Raw genomic sequence first — 18,297 nt, forward strand, 5'->3', positions numbered from 1 at the left:
TCTTCCAACGATTCTCAGTCGTCGAATAATTATAATTGATAAAGTGATTGATAAAGTAACTGATAATGTATGTGTGCGAGATTTTTGTTAGTAAAAAATTTCTTATTTGCTAATCGAGTGAGTGAATAGATCGAGTGTAAGATCAGTAACTGAAGTTTATTAAAAGAAACACTGGTTAGAACCTCTTTGGTGGTCTGTTGGGAAATTCATTTAATGATGCAAGGGTGATAGTAAAAGATTTTATGTAATGGAAGCACATTTTTCGCGTCCTAGGAACATGAGCGTAAGTGAGCAATTTTTGGAGTGGGAAATATTGCCGTTCGTGGACAACATTTCCGTAAGGTGCGTATGCGCATTTTTGTTAAGAAATTGTGAACGTTGGCACAAGCGCTGGGGGTCAAAATGCATGAGCGAAGGCAGTACACTGATCTCTTACAACCTACAACCGGGACAAGCAGTGAGAGGAAAACGCCACGCGCTTGTCTTGCCTGAAATGCCGCAAAAAACGTATTTCCTTTGCATAATGTACTATTATGTACAACTGACAGAACTGTTCAACCAAAGGATCCCGTAGAATCCTTATGAAAAATGACTCTCGGTTAAATTGACTGCAATTGAAGTATGTTGTTGTTCTCAACGTCCCAAACAAAAGTCTCAATGAGCACAACTCTCTAAGTCCAATACTTTTCCATCCAAAGACGTTTGAAATGATTGTACCATGTTTTTTGGAAACCAAGTATATATGAATATGTTCACATATACACATTTATATGCACACGCGCGCAGTGTTGCTAGATGGGTCGCTTTTTTCGCGCATGCGCAACAGTAGAGGCATTTAATACAGTGCCGTATAGTAATACATATGTATAGGTGGGAAATCTTGGCAAACTGTTGCTGCAAAGGTTAAATGTAAGCTATATTTCAAAACATTCCTTTCGAGAAAAATTTTACTCAAAATAGTATAGTATACGTAACGTGTATTATATATTTCAAGTAAAATTTTTTTCTAAAGGAACGTTTTAGAATCTAATCTTAATAGTGTAAATTATTTTGTACATCAATTATTTAATTTTTTTATAATTATTTTTGGGCACGTGCATGTAAATCTTATTAATGTCTAAATAACTAATATTTTTTCTTTTTAAGAAGCTTTTTTTTTATTATTATTGAAAGATAGGCTCTAGTAATACCCTTTTCCGTATGGTTATAATACTTTACTGAGGCTGAGTTTTATGCGCATGTGCAAAAAAAGCGACCCATCTAGCAACACTGCACGCGCATGTGTGTGTGTGTGTGTGTGTGTGTGTGTGTGCGTGCGTGCGTGCGTGCGTGCGTGCGTGCGTGCGTGCGTGCGTGCGTGCGTACGTGCGTGCGTGCGCGTGTGTGTGTGTGTGTGTGTGGGTATACATATGCATATATCTGTACATGTACACTGCCCGTCATTGATTCGACGGGTCATAATAGATGGCTGACTTACCGACGACACAGTCTAGCATATATTGTATATGTTAAACTATGACGTCGGTAAGTCAGCCATCTACTATGACCTGTCGAATCAATGACGGGCAGTGTACATACACATACATATACACATACACATACACATATACATGTACATACATATATATATGCAGCCATCCGGCCTCGGGAAAACCAGGGGAAGAGTCGCGAGCTGCCAGAAGAGACCGACCTACCTCGAATTGCGCGCCGCGGCGCGACAGCCTGATTAGAGGGTCGCGAGGACCGCGTTATAAGGCGGAACCAATAGCGCGGCGTGACGAACCCCCATGCGTGGGGCGAGAGATCCTGCGTGCCGCCTGCCGAATTTCCTCGCGCTATCGATCACTTCGCTGTGGATCGTCACGAGTGCGCTGCCACGAGCCGAGACGACGGGAGCCGAGGACGTGCCACATCCCCGTGCGAGGACGAGTTGCGAGCCAGGCCAGCGTCGTGGTGAGACGAACGAGACTTGTGTAAAGCCACCGATTTCGCCGGTCGGATGAGTCGCGCGCACGGTAGCTGCCGTTAGAGTTATCGTTCGCCGTAAAATCCTCCGCCGGGAACACGCCAGTGATCGCGTGCTGTCCGCGTGCTCGGCCGCCGTGCGCCTCATCCGATTAAGTCGCGTCGGGATTCGTTCGGTTCCGTTTATTGAGAGCGTCGCCGACACCACAGTCAAGTCGCGTTAATTGTGATACATTCTTGTATGTCGTCTGTAGTAGCGTATGTATGCGTTTCTGTTGGGCGATGTCCGTTTTGTTCAGCGTACTTCCGAACGCTTGCTTCGCGCCGAATCGCCATAATTTTGCGTGAACTGAGAGTGCGTGTGTAGAGTGGCGAGAGTGCACGGTGTTTGTCTGCCGCTGCTCAGAGTGGAATTGTGACTCTCTCCGTTCGGTGAGCTCGTACCGACGACCGCGCGATATTTTCCACTCGCGTCCGGGTTGCGAGGCCCCGTCGCAGAACCTTGTGAGTAGCGTCATATCTCGGAAATATATTGTTCATTTTTCTATCGGACTGAAGCGTTTTCTCTAAGTTCCCTCGCTCTCCTCTGTCACCCCGTCCGTCGCGAACCACCCCCTCTGCCAATTCCGTGGCTGAGCTACCGGTTAAGGGAACCCGTTATTGCTCGTGACGACGTAGAGTGTTTTCGCGTTTCTTTTCGGACGTGAATCGAGAGATCGGTCACATCCCGATTTCAGAGCGGCACGTTCGCTCGTGCCTGGCGCCCAATCGTATCGTCTAATTTCGCGCACTTGATGTGAGCGACTTCGCGAACCCCCTGGCTACCTAACTAGCGCCACGAGCAATTAACGCAGTTGCACCACGCTCGTGAGTGCGGTCGCAATATATATATATACAGTACGAGGAAAAAAGTACCGGGACAGCAAAATATTTCAAAAACTAAGTATTTTAAGAAAAAGTGTTTCAGGTAAAAATTGTAGGATTTCAAGAGATCTATTTACTGATCTTAGCAGTTTGACCTTGGATGGCGTCGCCAAGGTCAGATCAAAATCACATTAACTTTTTTAAATGGAATATCCTATTTTTGATTCCAGAATCTAATAACTGGTGTCAAGAGCTTTCCAAAACACTATAAAAAAGTTATTTTCCCTAAGTTTCCGAATTATGAGACTTGAAATTTACAGTACTCTGTAGTTTTCAAGTCTCACAAAGTACTCTCGGAAAGTACTTAATAAAAAATAACTTCTTTACAGTGTTTTAAAAAGGTCTTCGAATCGACTACAAGAAAATACAATAAAAGGTATAGAATGTTAAGGAAGCGATACCCCTTAGTTATGGAACTAGTGATACTCTAACATTCTATATCTTTTATTGCAATTTCTTGTAATCAATTCAAAGACTTTTTCAAAACATTGTAAAGAAGTTATTTTTTATTAAGTACTTTTCGAGTTGTAAGACTTGAAGACTATAGTGTACTGTAACTTTTAAACGTCATAACTCAGAAAACACTTAATAAAAAATAACTTCTTTATAGTGTTTTAGAAAACTCTTGATATCAGCTATTAGATTCTGAAATGAAAAATAGGGTGTTCTATTAAAAAAAGTTAATATGATTTTGATCTGACCTTGACAACGCCATCCAAGGTCAAACTCATAAGATCAGTAAATAGATTTTTTGAAATTCGACAACTTTTATCTGAAACATTTTTTCCTAAAATAGTTTTCCTTAAGCTTAGTTTTCAAAATATTTCACTGTCCCGGTACTTTTTCCCCACCGTGTGTGAGTGCGTGCGTGTACGTGTGCGTGCGTGCGCGCGTGTGTGTATATGTACACCCACACACACATGCGCGCGCGTATATGAATATGTATATGTAAATATATTTATATATACTTGATTTCCAAAACACATAGTACAATCACTTCAAACGTCTCTAAGCGAAAAAGTACTGGACTTAGAGAGTTGTGCCTATTGAAACTTTTGTTTGGTACATCGAGAACAATAATATACTTCAATTGCAGTCAATTTAACCGAGGGCCATTTTCCATAAGGGATTCTGCGAGGTCCTTTTTAGAAATGTGGACAATGATATATCTAAACCGAGTGTTATATGTATTATACAACATTTTGAAGAAGCAGGTTCTGTTAAAGACCGAGTGAGGTAAAGTAGGTTTACAATAACGACAAACTCTAATAAAACAGACGTTTTACAGTCTTTTGTCGAAAATCCGCATAATCCGCTAACGGAAATGTCCGCCTCAAATTAAAACAAATTTTTAATATGTTGTAGTGCAGATAAAAATAAAGGACACGTATTTTTTTTAAACGTCCCCCTTTGCATTTTTAGGGGGTGAAACACTCCTTTGAAGAAAATCGGTTTTTTTCTTTCAAAGCGTATATCGTCGAAACTATAAGAGATAGAGAAAAATGTTCTAAATGACAGTTGATTGGCTTGAAGAGTACTTTATAACAGCAAAAAAAAAATTTTTTAAATATTTTTTGTACTTTCCCTACCACTTATCTATTTTTTCAAAATTTTTATTTTTTTTTAAAGCAAAATAATGCTTATTTTTTTACAAATTCAACGGTATATAATAAAGTTACAATGCGACATTCTCATTTTTCAAAAATAATTAAAAACCTCTTTATACGCATGGTACGTGCACCCGTCCGCGTGTTTGTGTGCTACGGAAGTGACTCCCTCTGATTTCGATGTGCCTTTAATGTTGTACAGATAAAAATAAGGGACACGTATTTTTTTATACGTGCCCTAATGCACTTTTAAGGTTGAAACACCCTTTTGAAAAAAATCGGTTTTTTCTTTTGAAGCGTGTATCGTCGAAATTATAAGAGATAGAGAAAAAAGTTCTGAATAAAAATTGGCTGCAAGAGTATTTTATATCAGTAAAAAAATTTAAAAAAATTTTTTTAAAATACTTTTCCCTACCACCTACCTATTTTTTTCAAAACTTTTATTTCTTTTTATAAGCAAAATAAAGCTTATTTTATTACGAATTCAATGGTATGAGAAAGTTATGTTGCGACATTTACATAACACTTAGGCTGTGGTCCACTTAGCGCTTCAAACGCTACAGAGCATTTGTAGCATTAATATGGCTGGTCCATTTGACGCTTCGGAACGCTCCCAATAGCTCTTATTACGTCATCAATACGTCATCGTTTTCGCTCTCGATTCGCTCTAACTGCCTCACCTCGGGAGATGGGTTAGCTGGAGCGTTTCAATATTTGGCGGAAAATTACGACTTGAACCACATTTCGATTTGCGCTCAAACCGCTGTTGGCTTCATCAATAGTTTGTTTGGGGCCGTATTTGTGTTCATACGTGTTTAAACATGATATATCAATTGACAATAAAAAGGAATTATTATCATTAACTCTCTTTGTTTCTGCTACGCGAGAAAAAATAAATTAAAATTATGATTTTATCTGAAATGACTCTTGAATTCCATAGCAGTGAGAGATGGGATAATACGTTCTACATAACCTTCAATTTTAGGCGTTCTTCGTTTTCTTCGATTCATAACTCATTAAGCAAAATTCTATTTCTTCTTCCTCATCATCATATATATAAGATATTATATCGTTGAATGTATTATAAACATTTACTAAAATCGGAACTGATTCCATTATTAAATTTGGATAAATCGCGGCTAGTTGATTCAAGTGCTACAACTGCTACAAACTGGTCCACTTGTGTAGTGATTGTAATATTGGTAACACTAGTGGACCGATCATAGCGTAGCGTTTAGAGCGTAGCATTCAAAGCGTTCAGAAGTACTAAATGGACCGCAGCCTTAAATGTATACATTTTGAGATCAATACTGCCGAGACGTAAAAATTACATTTCAAGATATAAATGACCCAAAGTACATGTGCCCAGTGGCGTGGTTATGCATACTTCTACATTAATCAAATTTAATAAACACATTAATTAAATTGTATAAATGCAGTATAAAAACTGAAATTTTAGCTAAAGCTAACTAATTTTTAAATTAGTTTTATGTTAGTTCTCTTGTTGTTAGTTGATGAGCGTTATATAATAAAGGTATAGAATGTGTGAGTAATAATTTTTTGTAAAACAAATTTTATCTGTAAAATGCTGAAGAGAACAAATATTGTAATTGAATCACGTAGACCAGTAAATAAATGTTGAACTTATATTAATTAGTGTACACTATGGTTAACTTATATTAATCAGTATATTTGAAACAGTGTGCACGTTTTATCGCGGAACAATAAACGCTTTAGTGTTTACGTTGACAGAAGAAATTCATTTCCTATGGACAAATTGATTCAATGCTTTAGTAGTCGTCGTCATTTTAAATGTTTGTTTAGACAAGTGTTATTTCCTGCGGGTAAAGATGCCACTACGGATTTGACAAACCGTTGATAACTCGCCTGCTTCCTGTTTTTGGTGATTGATGACGGCTCGAATTTTTTATTTTTTATTTATGCGCTAAAGCTCAGCTAGTCAGTCAGTTCACAAAGCTATCGGGCACAAGATATAAAATCGTGTTATAGAGATATCTCATTCAATGTGTTTCTCAGTACCAATAATAGTAAGAAATAGAGAATTAGGCATAAAAAACTGCTTAACAGACACTAGTATTGGATATACAACTTATTTCGGTCCGTTTTCAAAAGATGGTTCTAGGTGCTATAAATCGTTGACGGCGACAGCTAATTTTTGCTGTATCGTGAAGTGTTAATATCTGTCAACCAAATATTGTTTACAAGCCTTTGAGTTTTGCACAACAAGTTTAATTTTTACTGCGTTGAAAATGACGAGTTTTGTTCCAAATAAGCACCATTTGCGGGAAGTTTTGATTTTCTGTTTCAATTGAAAGAAATGCAGCTGAAGCGCATCGAATGCTTGTGGAAGTGTATGGTGAATCTGCACCATCGGATAAATTTTGCAGAGAATGGTTTTGACGGTTTAAAAGTGGTGAAGACAAACAGCATTGAAGTAGTGTTGAAGACAAAGAGGATCAACCGAAAAAGTTTGAAGATGAAGAATTAGAAACATTACTCAATCAAGATTCGTGTCAAATGCAAGAAGAGCTCGCAAAAACATTGGAAATTTTTCAACAAGCTATTTCGAAAAGACTCAAAGCCGCGGGATACATCCGAAAGCAAGGAAATTGGGTCCCATACGAATTGAAACCGAGAGATATCGGACGACAATTTTGCATGTCCAAAATGTTGCTTGAACGGTACAAAAAGAAGTCTTTTCTGCATCGAATCATTATCGGGGACAAAAAATGGATTTACTACGACAACCCGAAATGCAAAAAATCGTATGTAAAGGCCGGCCGGCCAAAGATCTATGGTGCCAAGGTAATGCTCTGTATTTGGTGGGATCAAAAGGGTGTAATCCATTATGAGCTAAAACCTGGTCAAACCATCACGGGAAACTTCTATAGGCAACAATTGATCCGTTTAAAGCGAGCTATAGCCGTCCAGAATATGCGACCAGATACGAGTCTATAATCTTTTACCATGACAACGTTCAGCCTGTTACTGTTCCGGTTAAAAACTATTTGGAAAATAGCGGATGGGAAGTTCTGGCTCACTCGTCTTATAACCCAGACCTTGCCCCTTCCGACTACCATTTGTTTCGAACAATGCAGAACGCTTTGACTGGAGTACGCTTTACTTCAAAACAGGGTATCAAAAATTGGCTCGATTCATTCTTGGCTTCAAAAAATGAACGCTTCTTCCGCGACGGAATCCATAAATTGCCATAAAGATGGAAAAAAGTAATGGCTAGCAATGAACAATACTTTGAATAAAGTATTAATTCACTTTATTGTTCAAATAAATGCGTTTTTCAAGCAAAAAAACGGACCGAATTAAGTTGTACAATATACAGGGTGTCCGTCCATAAATGTCCGAGCAAATATCTCGTAACTGGTTGAAGTTAGAAGAAAGTTTAATAAGGAAAATTTACAGTATAATAATTTTAACTTAGATTTATTAGGTCTATATCTAATACTATGATCATAACATTTTATGATCGATTTTAGCTCTATTAATTAAGTGTTACCACTGCTGTTTGCATTTTAGGTTTGTGAATGATTCCTTAAAAGTAGAAGAAGTGTTTCTTGGATTTTACAATACCGACAGCACAACATCAAAAATCTTGACAGATATAATTCTTGATATTTTACGTCGTTTTGATTTATCAACCTCTAATATTCGTGGACAATGTTACGACGGTGCAGCAAACATGTCTGGTATTTTCAATGGAGTGCAAGCCAAAATTTTAGAGATTGAAAAAAAGGCTTTTTGTTCACTGCACTGCGCACAATTTAAATTTAGTTGTTCAAGATTCAATCAAGTCCATAACAGAATGTCGAGACACATTAAATATCGCAAAAGATTTAATAAATTTTGTAAAAGATTCTCCCAGAAGGTTGGCAGTTTTTAAAGGTACATATTGTTGCGTCCGCGTGTTGTTCACCCGTTATTTCTAAAATGTGTGCCGCCCCTATTCGCAATCGTGTACGTTTGAATTCGCAGGGAAATAATACGAATCGGTTTTCAAACTAAAAAGATTTATATACAGCAACTTTATATACAACAGCAGTCTATATAAGTTTAATAGATTTGTCTCTTTAAGATTAGTCATACGTTAGTTTCTCTTGCGTGATTTATCTGAGCCACTTTCTCGTTGGCTGTTATCATCTTGCTGTTATCAAGTTATTATTATTTGACAACCAAGCATAACAAGTGCCGCGGACGCAATAATATTTTAAAAAACAAAAACTTTTATCATTATTTGTTCTTTTATTTAAATATAATAACTATATATATTACCAATTAATTTTGTTACTGTTATTTTAATATACAGGTATAAAACAAGAAAATTTGAACAAGAAGGCAAATTTAAGACCATTTTGTCCTACTCGCTGGACAGTACGATACGAATCCTTGCATTCAATTTGTGAAAACTACAAAACTTTGAGAGAATTTTTTAGAGATTATTCTTCATCTGATACATCCGATGCGGCTGCAAAAGCAAATGATTTTTTAAAAAACATAGACTCGTTTGATTTTTTTTTTTACAATATCTCTTTTACAAAAAGTTTTCAGTCATTTAGATGCGACCAATACTGCTACAAAAGAAAAAATTTCATTTTGGAAATGTAAAATTATTAATTCAAACTTTACGTGATACTATAAAAAGTTTTAGAAACAAGTTTGAAGAATTTTGGAAAATAGTTAATGAGAAAAAGATTATATTCGAAATTGATTCGCCCAAACTAAAACGCAAGAAAAAAATACCAAAAAAATTCGACGAATCTCAAGATAATTTGAAAGATTATTATACAAATGTTGAAAATAAGTATAACAGACTATATTATGAAATAATCGATAACATTGTTAATTGTTTGGAAAGAAGGTTTGATACAGAAATAAGTATGTTTTTAATGAAAGCAGAAAAATTTGTTTTGGGCAATGATGAATTTCAACATGATATCTTAGAGCATTTTGGTTCGGATATTGATTGCGAACGACTAATTTTGCATTGTAATATGTTGTATGACATTATACGAAAAAGAAAACCAAGTTTAAACGGTGAATCAATGACGAGTTTTGCTGATGTAGTTCGTTTGCTACAGCAGGAACGACATATAGCAGATTTGCTGCCAGAGTTAGTCAAGTTTATAAAATTAATTTTAATAATTCCTGTAACTACATGTACAGCCGAACGTTCATTTTCTTCTTTAAAAAGATTACTTACTTATTTACGAAGTACTATCACACAATACCGGTTAAATTCTTTAAGTATTTTGCATGTGCATATGGAAGAAGCAATGAAATTAGATTTAAATGCTATTGCTGACAAATTTATTAATCAAAACAAAATTCGATGTGCAAACTTGTACTTATAAATTATTTTACGGTAATAATATAAATTATTAAACTTTTTTTTCCTTTTGTGCAATAAATATTATGTTTGTACATTTTGTATTCTCTGCACATCAAAAAATATTTTGTTTTTGCGTTAAAATCGTTCCTTGCTCCAATTTTTATATAAAACTTTTAAGATACTTGAGTATTATTTTAACATAATGTAATTATGTTATTTGAATATTTTGCGTTGAATTTTCATTTAACATTTTTTAGGGTAAAAATAATATAATTTTTATGTAAATGACCAAATAATATAAGATTAATGTGATTTTGAAATGTATGTACAATCTCAAAGAAATGAATAATACGAGTATGTACGTGTTTACTATTATAAATGTTAATTTTACTGAAAAAATATACTTCTATAATTTGTTTCCGCATTATGTCAGTGTTATATTTTTCTTGTGTTAATTTGTTACATAATATTTGTGTTATTTTTTAACATATTCATCTTGAATTCAATTAACAGAAAAATTTGGATGGACCGTTTGAGACATGTGAAATATGTTAAATTTAACATACTTTATTAATTTAACAAACTTTTTTTACTGTGTGGTCCTTTCAGTACATAATTTGCATATTTATGTACAACTTCTACCGGCCTCGTCTCACTCGTCCCCCGGTAATGTAAAAATTAACAAAAAGATCATTACTTGAAATGCTTTCGCTTTGCCCCCACAACATTTTTTCCAAGTCGGCGCCTATGAATGAAGCTGAGATACAAGTAAACGTAGCTTTTGGCGAATTGTTTGCCAATTTTGTGCAGAAAAATCCTTGCCTTTTGTGCATGACAATGTCTCTCGGTTTCGTGTGACAAAAATACAAAAAGCAAGGAAACAAAAAGCAGAAAACACAAAACAAAAAGCAAAAAGGACAAGACAAAACGCAAAGAGCACAGCAATTGTAGATCAGGCTTTATAGTTTCGACAATACACGCTTTGGAAAAGAAAACAGATTTTCTTCAAAAAGGTGTTTTACCCCCTAAAATTGAGATTGGGCATTGGGCACAAAAAAATACGTGTCCCTTATTTCTATCTGTACAACATATTAAAGGCACGTCGAAATCGGAGGGAGTCACTTCTGTAGCGCACCAATGCGCGGATAAGAGCGTGTACCATGCGTGTAAAGAGGTTTTTAATTATTTTTGGAAAATGGGAATGTCGTATCATAACTGTATCATATAATTTGTAATAAAATAAGCTTTATTTTGCTTATAAAGAAAAATAAAAATTTTGAAAAAATAGGTAAGTGGGAGGGAAAAGTATAAAAAATATTTAAAAAAAATTTTTTTCGCTGTTATAAAGTATTTGAGCTATTTAACTTACATTTAGAACATTTTTCTCTATCTCTTATAGTTTTGACAATATACGCTTCAATAGAAAAAAACCGATTTTCTTCAAAGGGGTGTTTCACCCCCTTAAAGTGCGTATGGGCACGTATAAAAAAATACGTGTCCCTTATTTTTATCTGTACTACAACATATTAAAAACTTGTTTTAATCTGAGGCGGACACTTCCCTGTGTTTCCTTGTTAGTAATTTTTAATCACATATCATGTAATTAAACTATTAATTTCACATGTTGAAAAGGGACAAGTGAACTTAAACCGTTCATGGTGAAGTGTAAAGATTGAATTGCAATTACATATCTAAAAATTACTTATAGTACATCTATACATGAGTGCTTTTTTTGATAACCTAGCATTACTTTAGCACATATAGAGCTAGAACTCTATATCTTGTTAAAACTTTCGGTTTTTATCTTATATTTGAGTAATAAATTTAGTGATATAATTGAGATTTGATAAAATAATGTTAAAATGTAAAAAATGCATATATCTTTTGTATTAATAGTTGCAAATTTTGTTTAATAGGTAATTTAACATTTATTTCTGAAATAAAAAATTATAGAACACACATGAACAGAATAAAAATAAATTAAATTAAGTATATAGGGCGTCCTATTTTAACAAACGGACCTCTATAATTCTTCAATGAACCATTTTTAGCAAAAATGTTTCAGACAAAAGTTGTATAGTTTTGAGGGGAACATAAGATGGTGACATTAATTTGACCTTGAATTGTTATTTGAAGGTTACGTGAAGGTCACCTTTAATTTTTTTAATGGAACTGCCTACTTTTTATTGCATATTCTTGTAGCTCAAGACCTTTCTAAGACACTATAAATAAATGTTTTTTCGTTAAGTATTTTTCGAGTTTACAAAACTTGAAAGTTACAGCTTTCTTGCGATAGACTACATTTATTGCGATAGAAAATTCTCAAAATCTTGCCTTAAGTGACCAGATCTTTTCCGATCTTGCCTTGACTGCTTGGATCACCAATCAATCTTGTCTTGATTGACTGGATCAGCGACCGATCTCACCTTGACTGGTTGGATCACCAATCAATCTTGTCTTGAATGACTGGATCACCGATCGATCTTACCTTGACTGATTGGATCACCGATCAATCTTGTTTTGACTGACTGGATCACCGACTGATTTTACCTTGACTGGTTGAATCATTTTCCAATTTTTCTTCAAACACAAAAGAGGTGTAAATCCGACTAGGCAACCTCCACGTGGTACCCTTTGAATGATACTAATGCCGGCAGTACTGTAACTTTCAAGTCTTGTAACTCGAAAAGTACTTAACAAAAAAACATTTATTTATAATGTTTTGAAAAAGTCTCAAGATAAATTACATGAATATGCAATAAAAAGTAGGCAATTCCATTTAAAAAATTGAAGGGATCTTCACATGAGCTTCGAGCAACTATTCAAGATCAAATTAATGACACCATCTTATGTACCCCTCGAAACCATAACTTTTGTCTAAAACATTTTTGCTGAAAATTCTTTATTAAAAAATTATTGAGGTCCATTTTTAAAAATAAGACACCTTGTATAAGACAATAAAATTTAATAATAGGTCAAGGACGAGTAAATATAATCAAAGGTTACAGTAACAATAATGTATTAAATTCTTTATATTAAGTCACAAAATATTAAAGTATTGAAACAAGTACAAAAGTACTGATTTATTTCAAAATATAAAATAAAAAAATATCTTTAATGCATTCACGTTATAATCCAAAATAATTATAATGAAATATTAGTCTTAGAAATAGAAATAAATCATTATTGGATTACCTGATTGCCTCTACGAGATAATGCTTTGGCGAAGTCGTCATTCGTACGGGGATCAACATTTTCCTTCATTTGCGCATCGAAACTAAACTTTGTGATCTTCGAATGTTTTTCTTTCATATAATTCAGTTCTTTTTTGCTGCCAATGACAACAGTATCTTCTTTATTCGAATCATCGATACTTCTTTTCGGTTCACTACTATTGTCACTTGACGAAGATGCACTATAATTAGGAGGCGAATCGGGAGGACTACCAATAAAGAATTTGTGAGTGTTAAGCTCAGAAGACACGGGTATTGTAGTGTATCGTCTACCTGCATGCTCTATTGTTAATGTTCTACATTCGGTGGCAGAAGTTGAATATCTTCGCAACTCTTGTGGATCATACGTTCTTTTAGTCGATGAAGTATATTGGTCTATTTTTTTGGACAATAATGTAGTTTGCAGTTCTTGAGCTGTTAATTTCTCACTATGACATTTAAATTCGTTATTGCAATCTAAATTCGATTTACATTCTGCAATATGTATATCGGGAACACGTTTGTTTTTGTCATTGTAAGAGCTCGTTAACGTAGCATAGAACATTTGTGTGGAATCTGAATCTTGAGCGGAAGAAGGCCTTTTATATTTATGCTTAGAAAAAGAGTCATTAGTATGAACAGTCTGTACAGAATGGCGACGTTCTGAGTTACCAATATGTTTCTGCTTTGTTGTATCCAATACAATTGAGCCTTGGTTTTTGAGAGATACATCCATCATTAATAATTCCTGAGAAAGAGCATTTAACATGTTGGAGTCTTTTTGATGACATGAATTAGAATCATGCGAACATAATCGACCATTTGAACATGATTTTTCCTCCATATAGGTCGAGGAACTCGAAGAATTGTCAATTTTCATTAAAATCTGAGTATAACATTGTGACATTTCTACAGTTGCAGACATATACCTCGTTCTTGTACAAGGAGGTTGCAGTGGAGGGAAAGTCTGTTGTCGTGTAAGTTGTTTAGTTTGAGCGCCATACTGCTTATCCGATTGCAGAACTGTATTTAATCTCGATGCTTCAGCATTGCTGGTAATACTAGCTATACTTGTCTCTGGTAAGAGATTTTCTGCGCTAACTGGTTTCTCAACTATACTATTTGGTGACTCAGTCATATTACTTTTAGAAGACAATAAGGACAACGTACTTAGTTCCAACAAACTTTGATCTTCTATCTTCAAAAATGGACTTTTCGTTTTGACTCGTTCATTCGGCAAACTTTCTCTTCTATTGGTTTGGTTTAAAGGTAAGTGCAATGATTTCGTCATACTTAAAGGAACGGAATGACGTCTACCAACGCGATCAAGTCCAACTCGTCCTGGCAATGTCGGCATTCTCGCTGTTTGCACATAAGTTGCTGGTATCAGTAGATCAATGCTACTTGAAACTTTATCGACGGCTGTTTCTTCACCTGAACTAATGGGTCCTTCAGGTTCATTTAGTTCAGAAATTTCGGTTTCTTTTTCTTCAGTTATCTCTTGGATAATCAATGTCTCCCATTTTTTCTGATTCATCTTTAAATATTTCATTAATGATATACTCAGACCATCACCGAGAAAACGGTGCCATTCTACATAAAGAGGAGTAACAACATGTTTAAAAAAACCAGCTTGAATTTTTGGGATACTAGTAGTATATCGATCACACAATGGCGTTACTGGAAGATTTAAACGACGCTCGTAATCGCCCTGCCTGAAAAATTCTTCGCAAACCTTGTAAGACCATTTCCTAGATATGTCCCAAGGTCTGCAGGGATTAGAAATATCTGCGCATTTTAGGGCAATTTGCAGAATGAAATGACGATCTTCGGCATGTTTCATTTCAAGTGAATTGTTGCTCAAGTAATCCTGAAATATGAACAATAAAGAAACCGTAATTTAGGACGCGTTCTACTGAATGCTTGCAACGCTTTTGGAATCATTTCATACTTAACGTCAGAGCTAGACTAAAAGGGAGGGGGGGGGGGCTAAGAGGGCGACGGCCCCAGGCGCAATGCTGTAGGGGGCGCCGTCAAGCGCCGGCGCCTCTATCGACGCCCTATGGCCCTGTCGCACATGAAATGCATAACAAAGCATAAACATAGTATAAACTAATGGCCGCTAAATCAATGAGAACCTTATGAGATCGTTCAGCAAACTTAAAAATAATTAAAAACTATTTGAAATCAACTATAAATCAAGACAAGATAAGTAATCTTACTTTGTTATCTATTGAATTTGGCGAAGTCATTAGATTATAGTGACTTAATAGAAGATTTTTCTACTTTAAAAACTCGTAAAGTGAAGTTTACCTAAACTTTTATTTTTGTTAATACAGTTAATCTTGAAATTGTTTACTGTATTTTGTTAATTTAAATTTATTATATATATATATATATATATATATATATATATTATATATATAAATATTCTATAAATATGTTTAAATTTTCATAATTTTCTTTAATGATTTGTTTCCAGAATAAAACATGTATCTTTTGTATAATAAAAATATTTTTTACAATACCAGAAAATTCCTTTTTGTTATTTTTGCACACGTTTCATTTTGTCTTACTATTTTACGCATAACACTTTCAGGTTTAATTTGGATGACTTGTCAACGCATTCAAATTTTAGTTGAAATAGTAAAATTTTTAACCAATTGTAGAAAAATAATACAGGATGTCAAAACGCAAAAGCAAAGTTAAAATTTCTTAGACTAAAAATTCCTTAGACTGTGTTAGTTTCTACACCAAGAAATTTATTTTTTAAGCTGCATTTTCTTTTATTATGATTAGAAGCACTTTGGCACAGTTTAAGTAGATAAAAACTACAAAAAATGCAAAGATACAAAACAAAATACACTTTTGCGTTTTGTTATTTATTGTAATATGCCTTTAGGGTGAGGGCGCAATATTCTACATCCCGAGCGCAAGATTGCCTTAGTCCGGCTCTGCTTAATGTTTATCAAATATTAAACAAGGATAATGTTCGCAAACGTTGCAAGCGTTAAATGAAACGTGTCTTTAGATAATTAAAGACGAAAATTAATGTAATAAGATATACCCTGAAACGTGTGAGAAATTCTTGTTGTCTTGTAATATCTGTCGCTAAGATTAATGAACTGATATGCCGTTGAAGTTCTGGTCTCACTTCAGCCGGTAGTTGTGCCGACACACCACTTTCTAGAAGACATCCTATAGCTGATCTCCAGTGATGATTTTCGAGAACAGAAGTATTCTGAAAGTTGAAAGAATACTGAAGTCCTTTGTAATCAAGTACATTTGCAATCGCCCATACAGCAGTAAAGCTTTCAGTAACATTTCAGAAATATTGCAATTTTGTAAATTGTAATGTCATATTGCAGAAACATTTCAAAAATACACGATATTAATATTTCGTCGAAATGAGAATTATAACATTCTCAAGATATACATGTACTAAAACGCTTATGGAGTATGTTCCGATATGCATGTAACTTTTCGTAAGAAAACATTTGTGTCCCCGTATAAGGAAAAGTTACTGAATGCATACCGGTCTCCTAAAATGTACCTATTTAATATTTTACATTTTTATTTCATATAAGCAGCATTTAGCGCCAAGAATAAAAAAAAAATAAAAAAAAAATAAAAAATAAGAAATATGGAAAAAAATTTAACAAGTTTTACCAAAGTGAAATATTACTTATAAAACAGTCGCCATAAAATAATAAATAATTCAGAATTCAGTCAACTTGCTGGCAAAATGCGTTTAATAATAAAATGAATATTTTGATTAATAATTGTTTCCTACATAATATTGTTAAAAAATATGTCAACACATGTGTTCGAGAATTAAAAAGCCGATTGAATAGTGAAAATGTTTGTTTTTCTGAGTGCAGTATAAGGTTTGATGTAAAGAGATATTTAACTTTGTCGTATATTGAAAGTGTTAGTGAGTCTATTAGTTACAGTTTACGTAAATTTGGTTTTGATACACTTTTTACGATCCTTAAAAAATTAAATAGATTAATAAAGAAAAGAAAAGATGACTTAAAGCGCCACGAAAAAAAAAAAAACGGAGATTGCTTATAGCTTTGAGTATATCGAATGTGATGCATATACATTTGGCAACTCGCGTTAAGAAACATAAAAATGATGTTAAGAAACATGAAAGTGTCCATTCGGTTGTTAGTAAATAGCGTCCTATTAATAATCATTTTAATTGGTCAACACCTTAAATTTTACATTATGAAAGAAACAGAGCAAAGAGGGAGATTGCTGAAATGTTTTTTTATAAAGAAAAATACAAGTACAATTAAACTGCAGAAGGAGACTGAGAATTTAAATTCTCAATTTAGCAAATTTAACGAAGAAAAAAATATTAATAAAAAATCACATTTATTGCGATATATCGAAATTGTGGGAGTCTTTTAAAATAAAATTTGGCACAAAATTTTATTTGTATGTACTTGATCAAAGATAAACCGATTGAAGGAATCACCAATTTAAATCGTTTGTATTTCGTTTGTAGAGTTTTGAAGTGCAATTGAAAAGATTTGAAGGTCGCTTTGTTAATTATAATTAATTATTTTTTGACCGTGTATTTAGCCAAAATAATTAACCGGAGGTAAATTACACAAGGAGCTTGTATGAATTCGTTTGTATTTTGTTTGTAAAGTTTTGAAGTGCAATTGAAAAGGTTTGTAGGTCCTCCAAATGATTTTAATAAAATATTTGAAAGTCATGTAATTGACCGAAATATAAACTCCAGGCGCTACTGGTCCTGAAATACCAGAAGGCGCATTTAGTAGTCTCTTTAGTATTACGATACTCTTGTTTCTTTTTTAATAATAAACAATTGTAAAGAGAGACTATTACGGTTCCTGAAACAAGGTAAAAATTACAAAAGTGAGCAAATTCATTAGTTGTTGATCAGTGAAGTTATAAATATTCTAGTAAATTTGCTCACTTCAGTAATTTTTACCTCGTTTTAAGAACCGTAACAGTCCCCTTGAGTGCACCCCTGGTGTTGCAAAAGCAATTTAGTATTTAACCAACAAGATTCAGAAACAAAAGCACAAGCCCAGGGCGTTCCTTCCCGAGAAAGCAGTCTTTGTATTTCGTCTAGAATCAAGATTCATAGCTCCAGCGATTAGAACCATCTGTCATTCTGATCCACTTAAATACGAAGTACAGTAGAATTAATTTTTTCAAAAAGCTGAAAATGTATTTAATATTTACA

General features: G+C 34.2%; 1 protein-coding gene across 8 annotated transcripts in view; it reads right to left on the reverse strand.

Moving 5' to 3' along the window:
- LOC105197919 (homeobox protein 2) overlaps positions 1–18,297 on the reverse strand; it is a 263,567-nt gene that overhangs the window by 56,017 nt on the left and 189,253 nt on the right. For all 8 annotated transcript variants that reach the window (XR_005575239.1, XR_005575240.1, XM_039451994.1 and 5 more), the window contains 2 exons: positions 16,141–16,314; positions 13,057–14,943 (listed from right to left, as the gene is read on the reverse strand). Coding sequence is in view for 6 of the 8 variants with exons in the window: in XM_039451994.1 (XP_039307928.1) it covers positions 13,057–14,943; positions 16,141–16,314 (2,061 nt within the window). In the remaining 2 variants the exon portion in view is untranslated. The remainder of the gene's footprint in view (positions 1–13,056; positions 14,944–16,140; positions 16,315–18,297) is intronic.

The sequence above is a fragment of the Solenopsis invicta genome, chromosome 1 (genome assembly GCF_016802725.1).
Source record: "Solenopsis invicta isolate M01_SB chromosome 1, UNIL_Sinv_3.0, whole genome shotgun sequence".
Taxonomy (NCBI): Eukaryota; Metazoa; Arthropoda; class Insecta; order Hymenoptera; family Formicidae; genus Solenopsis; species Solenopsis invicta.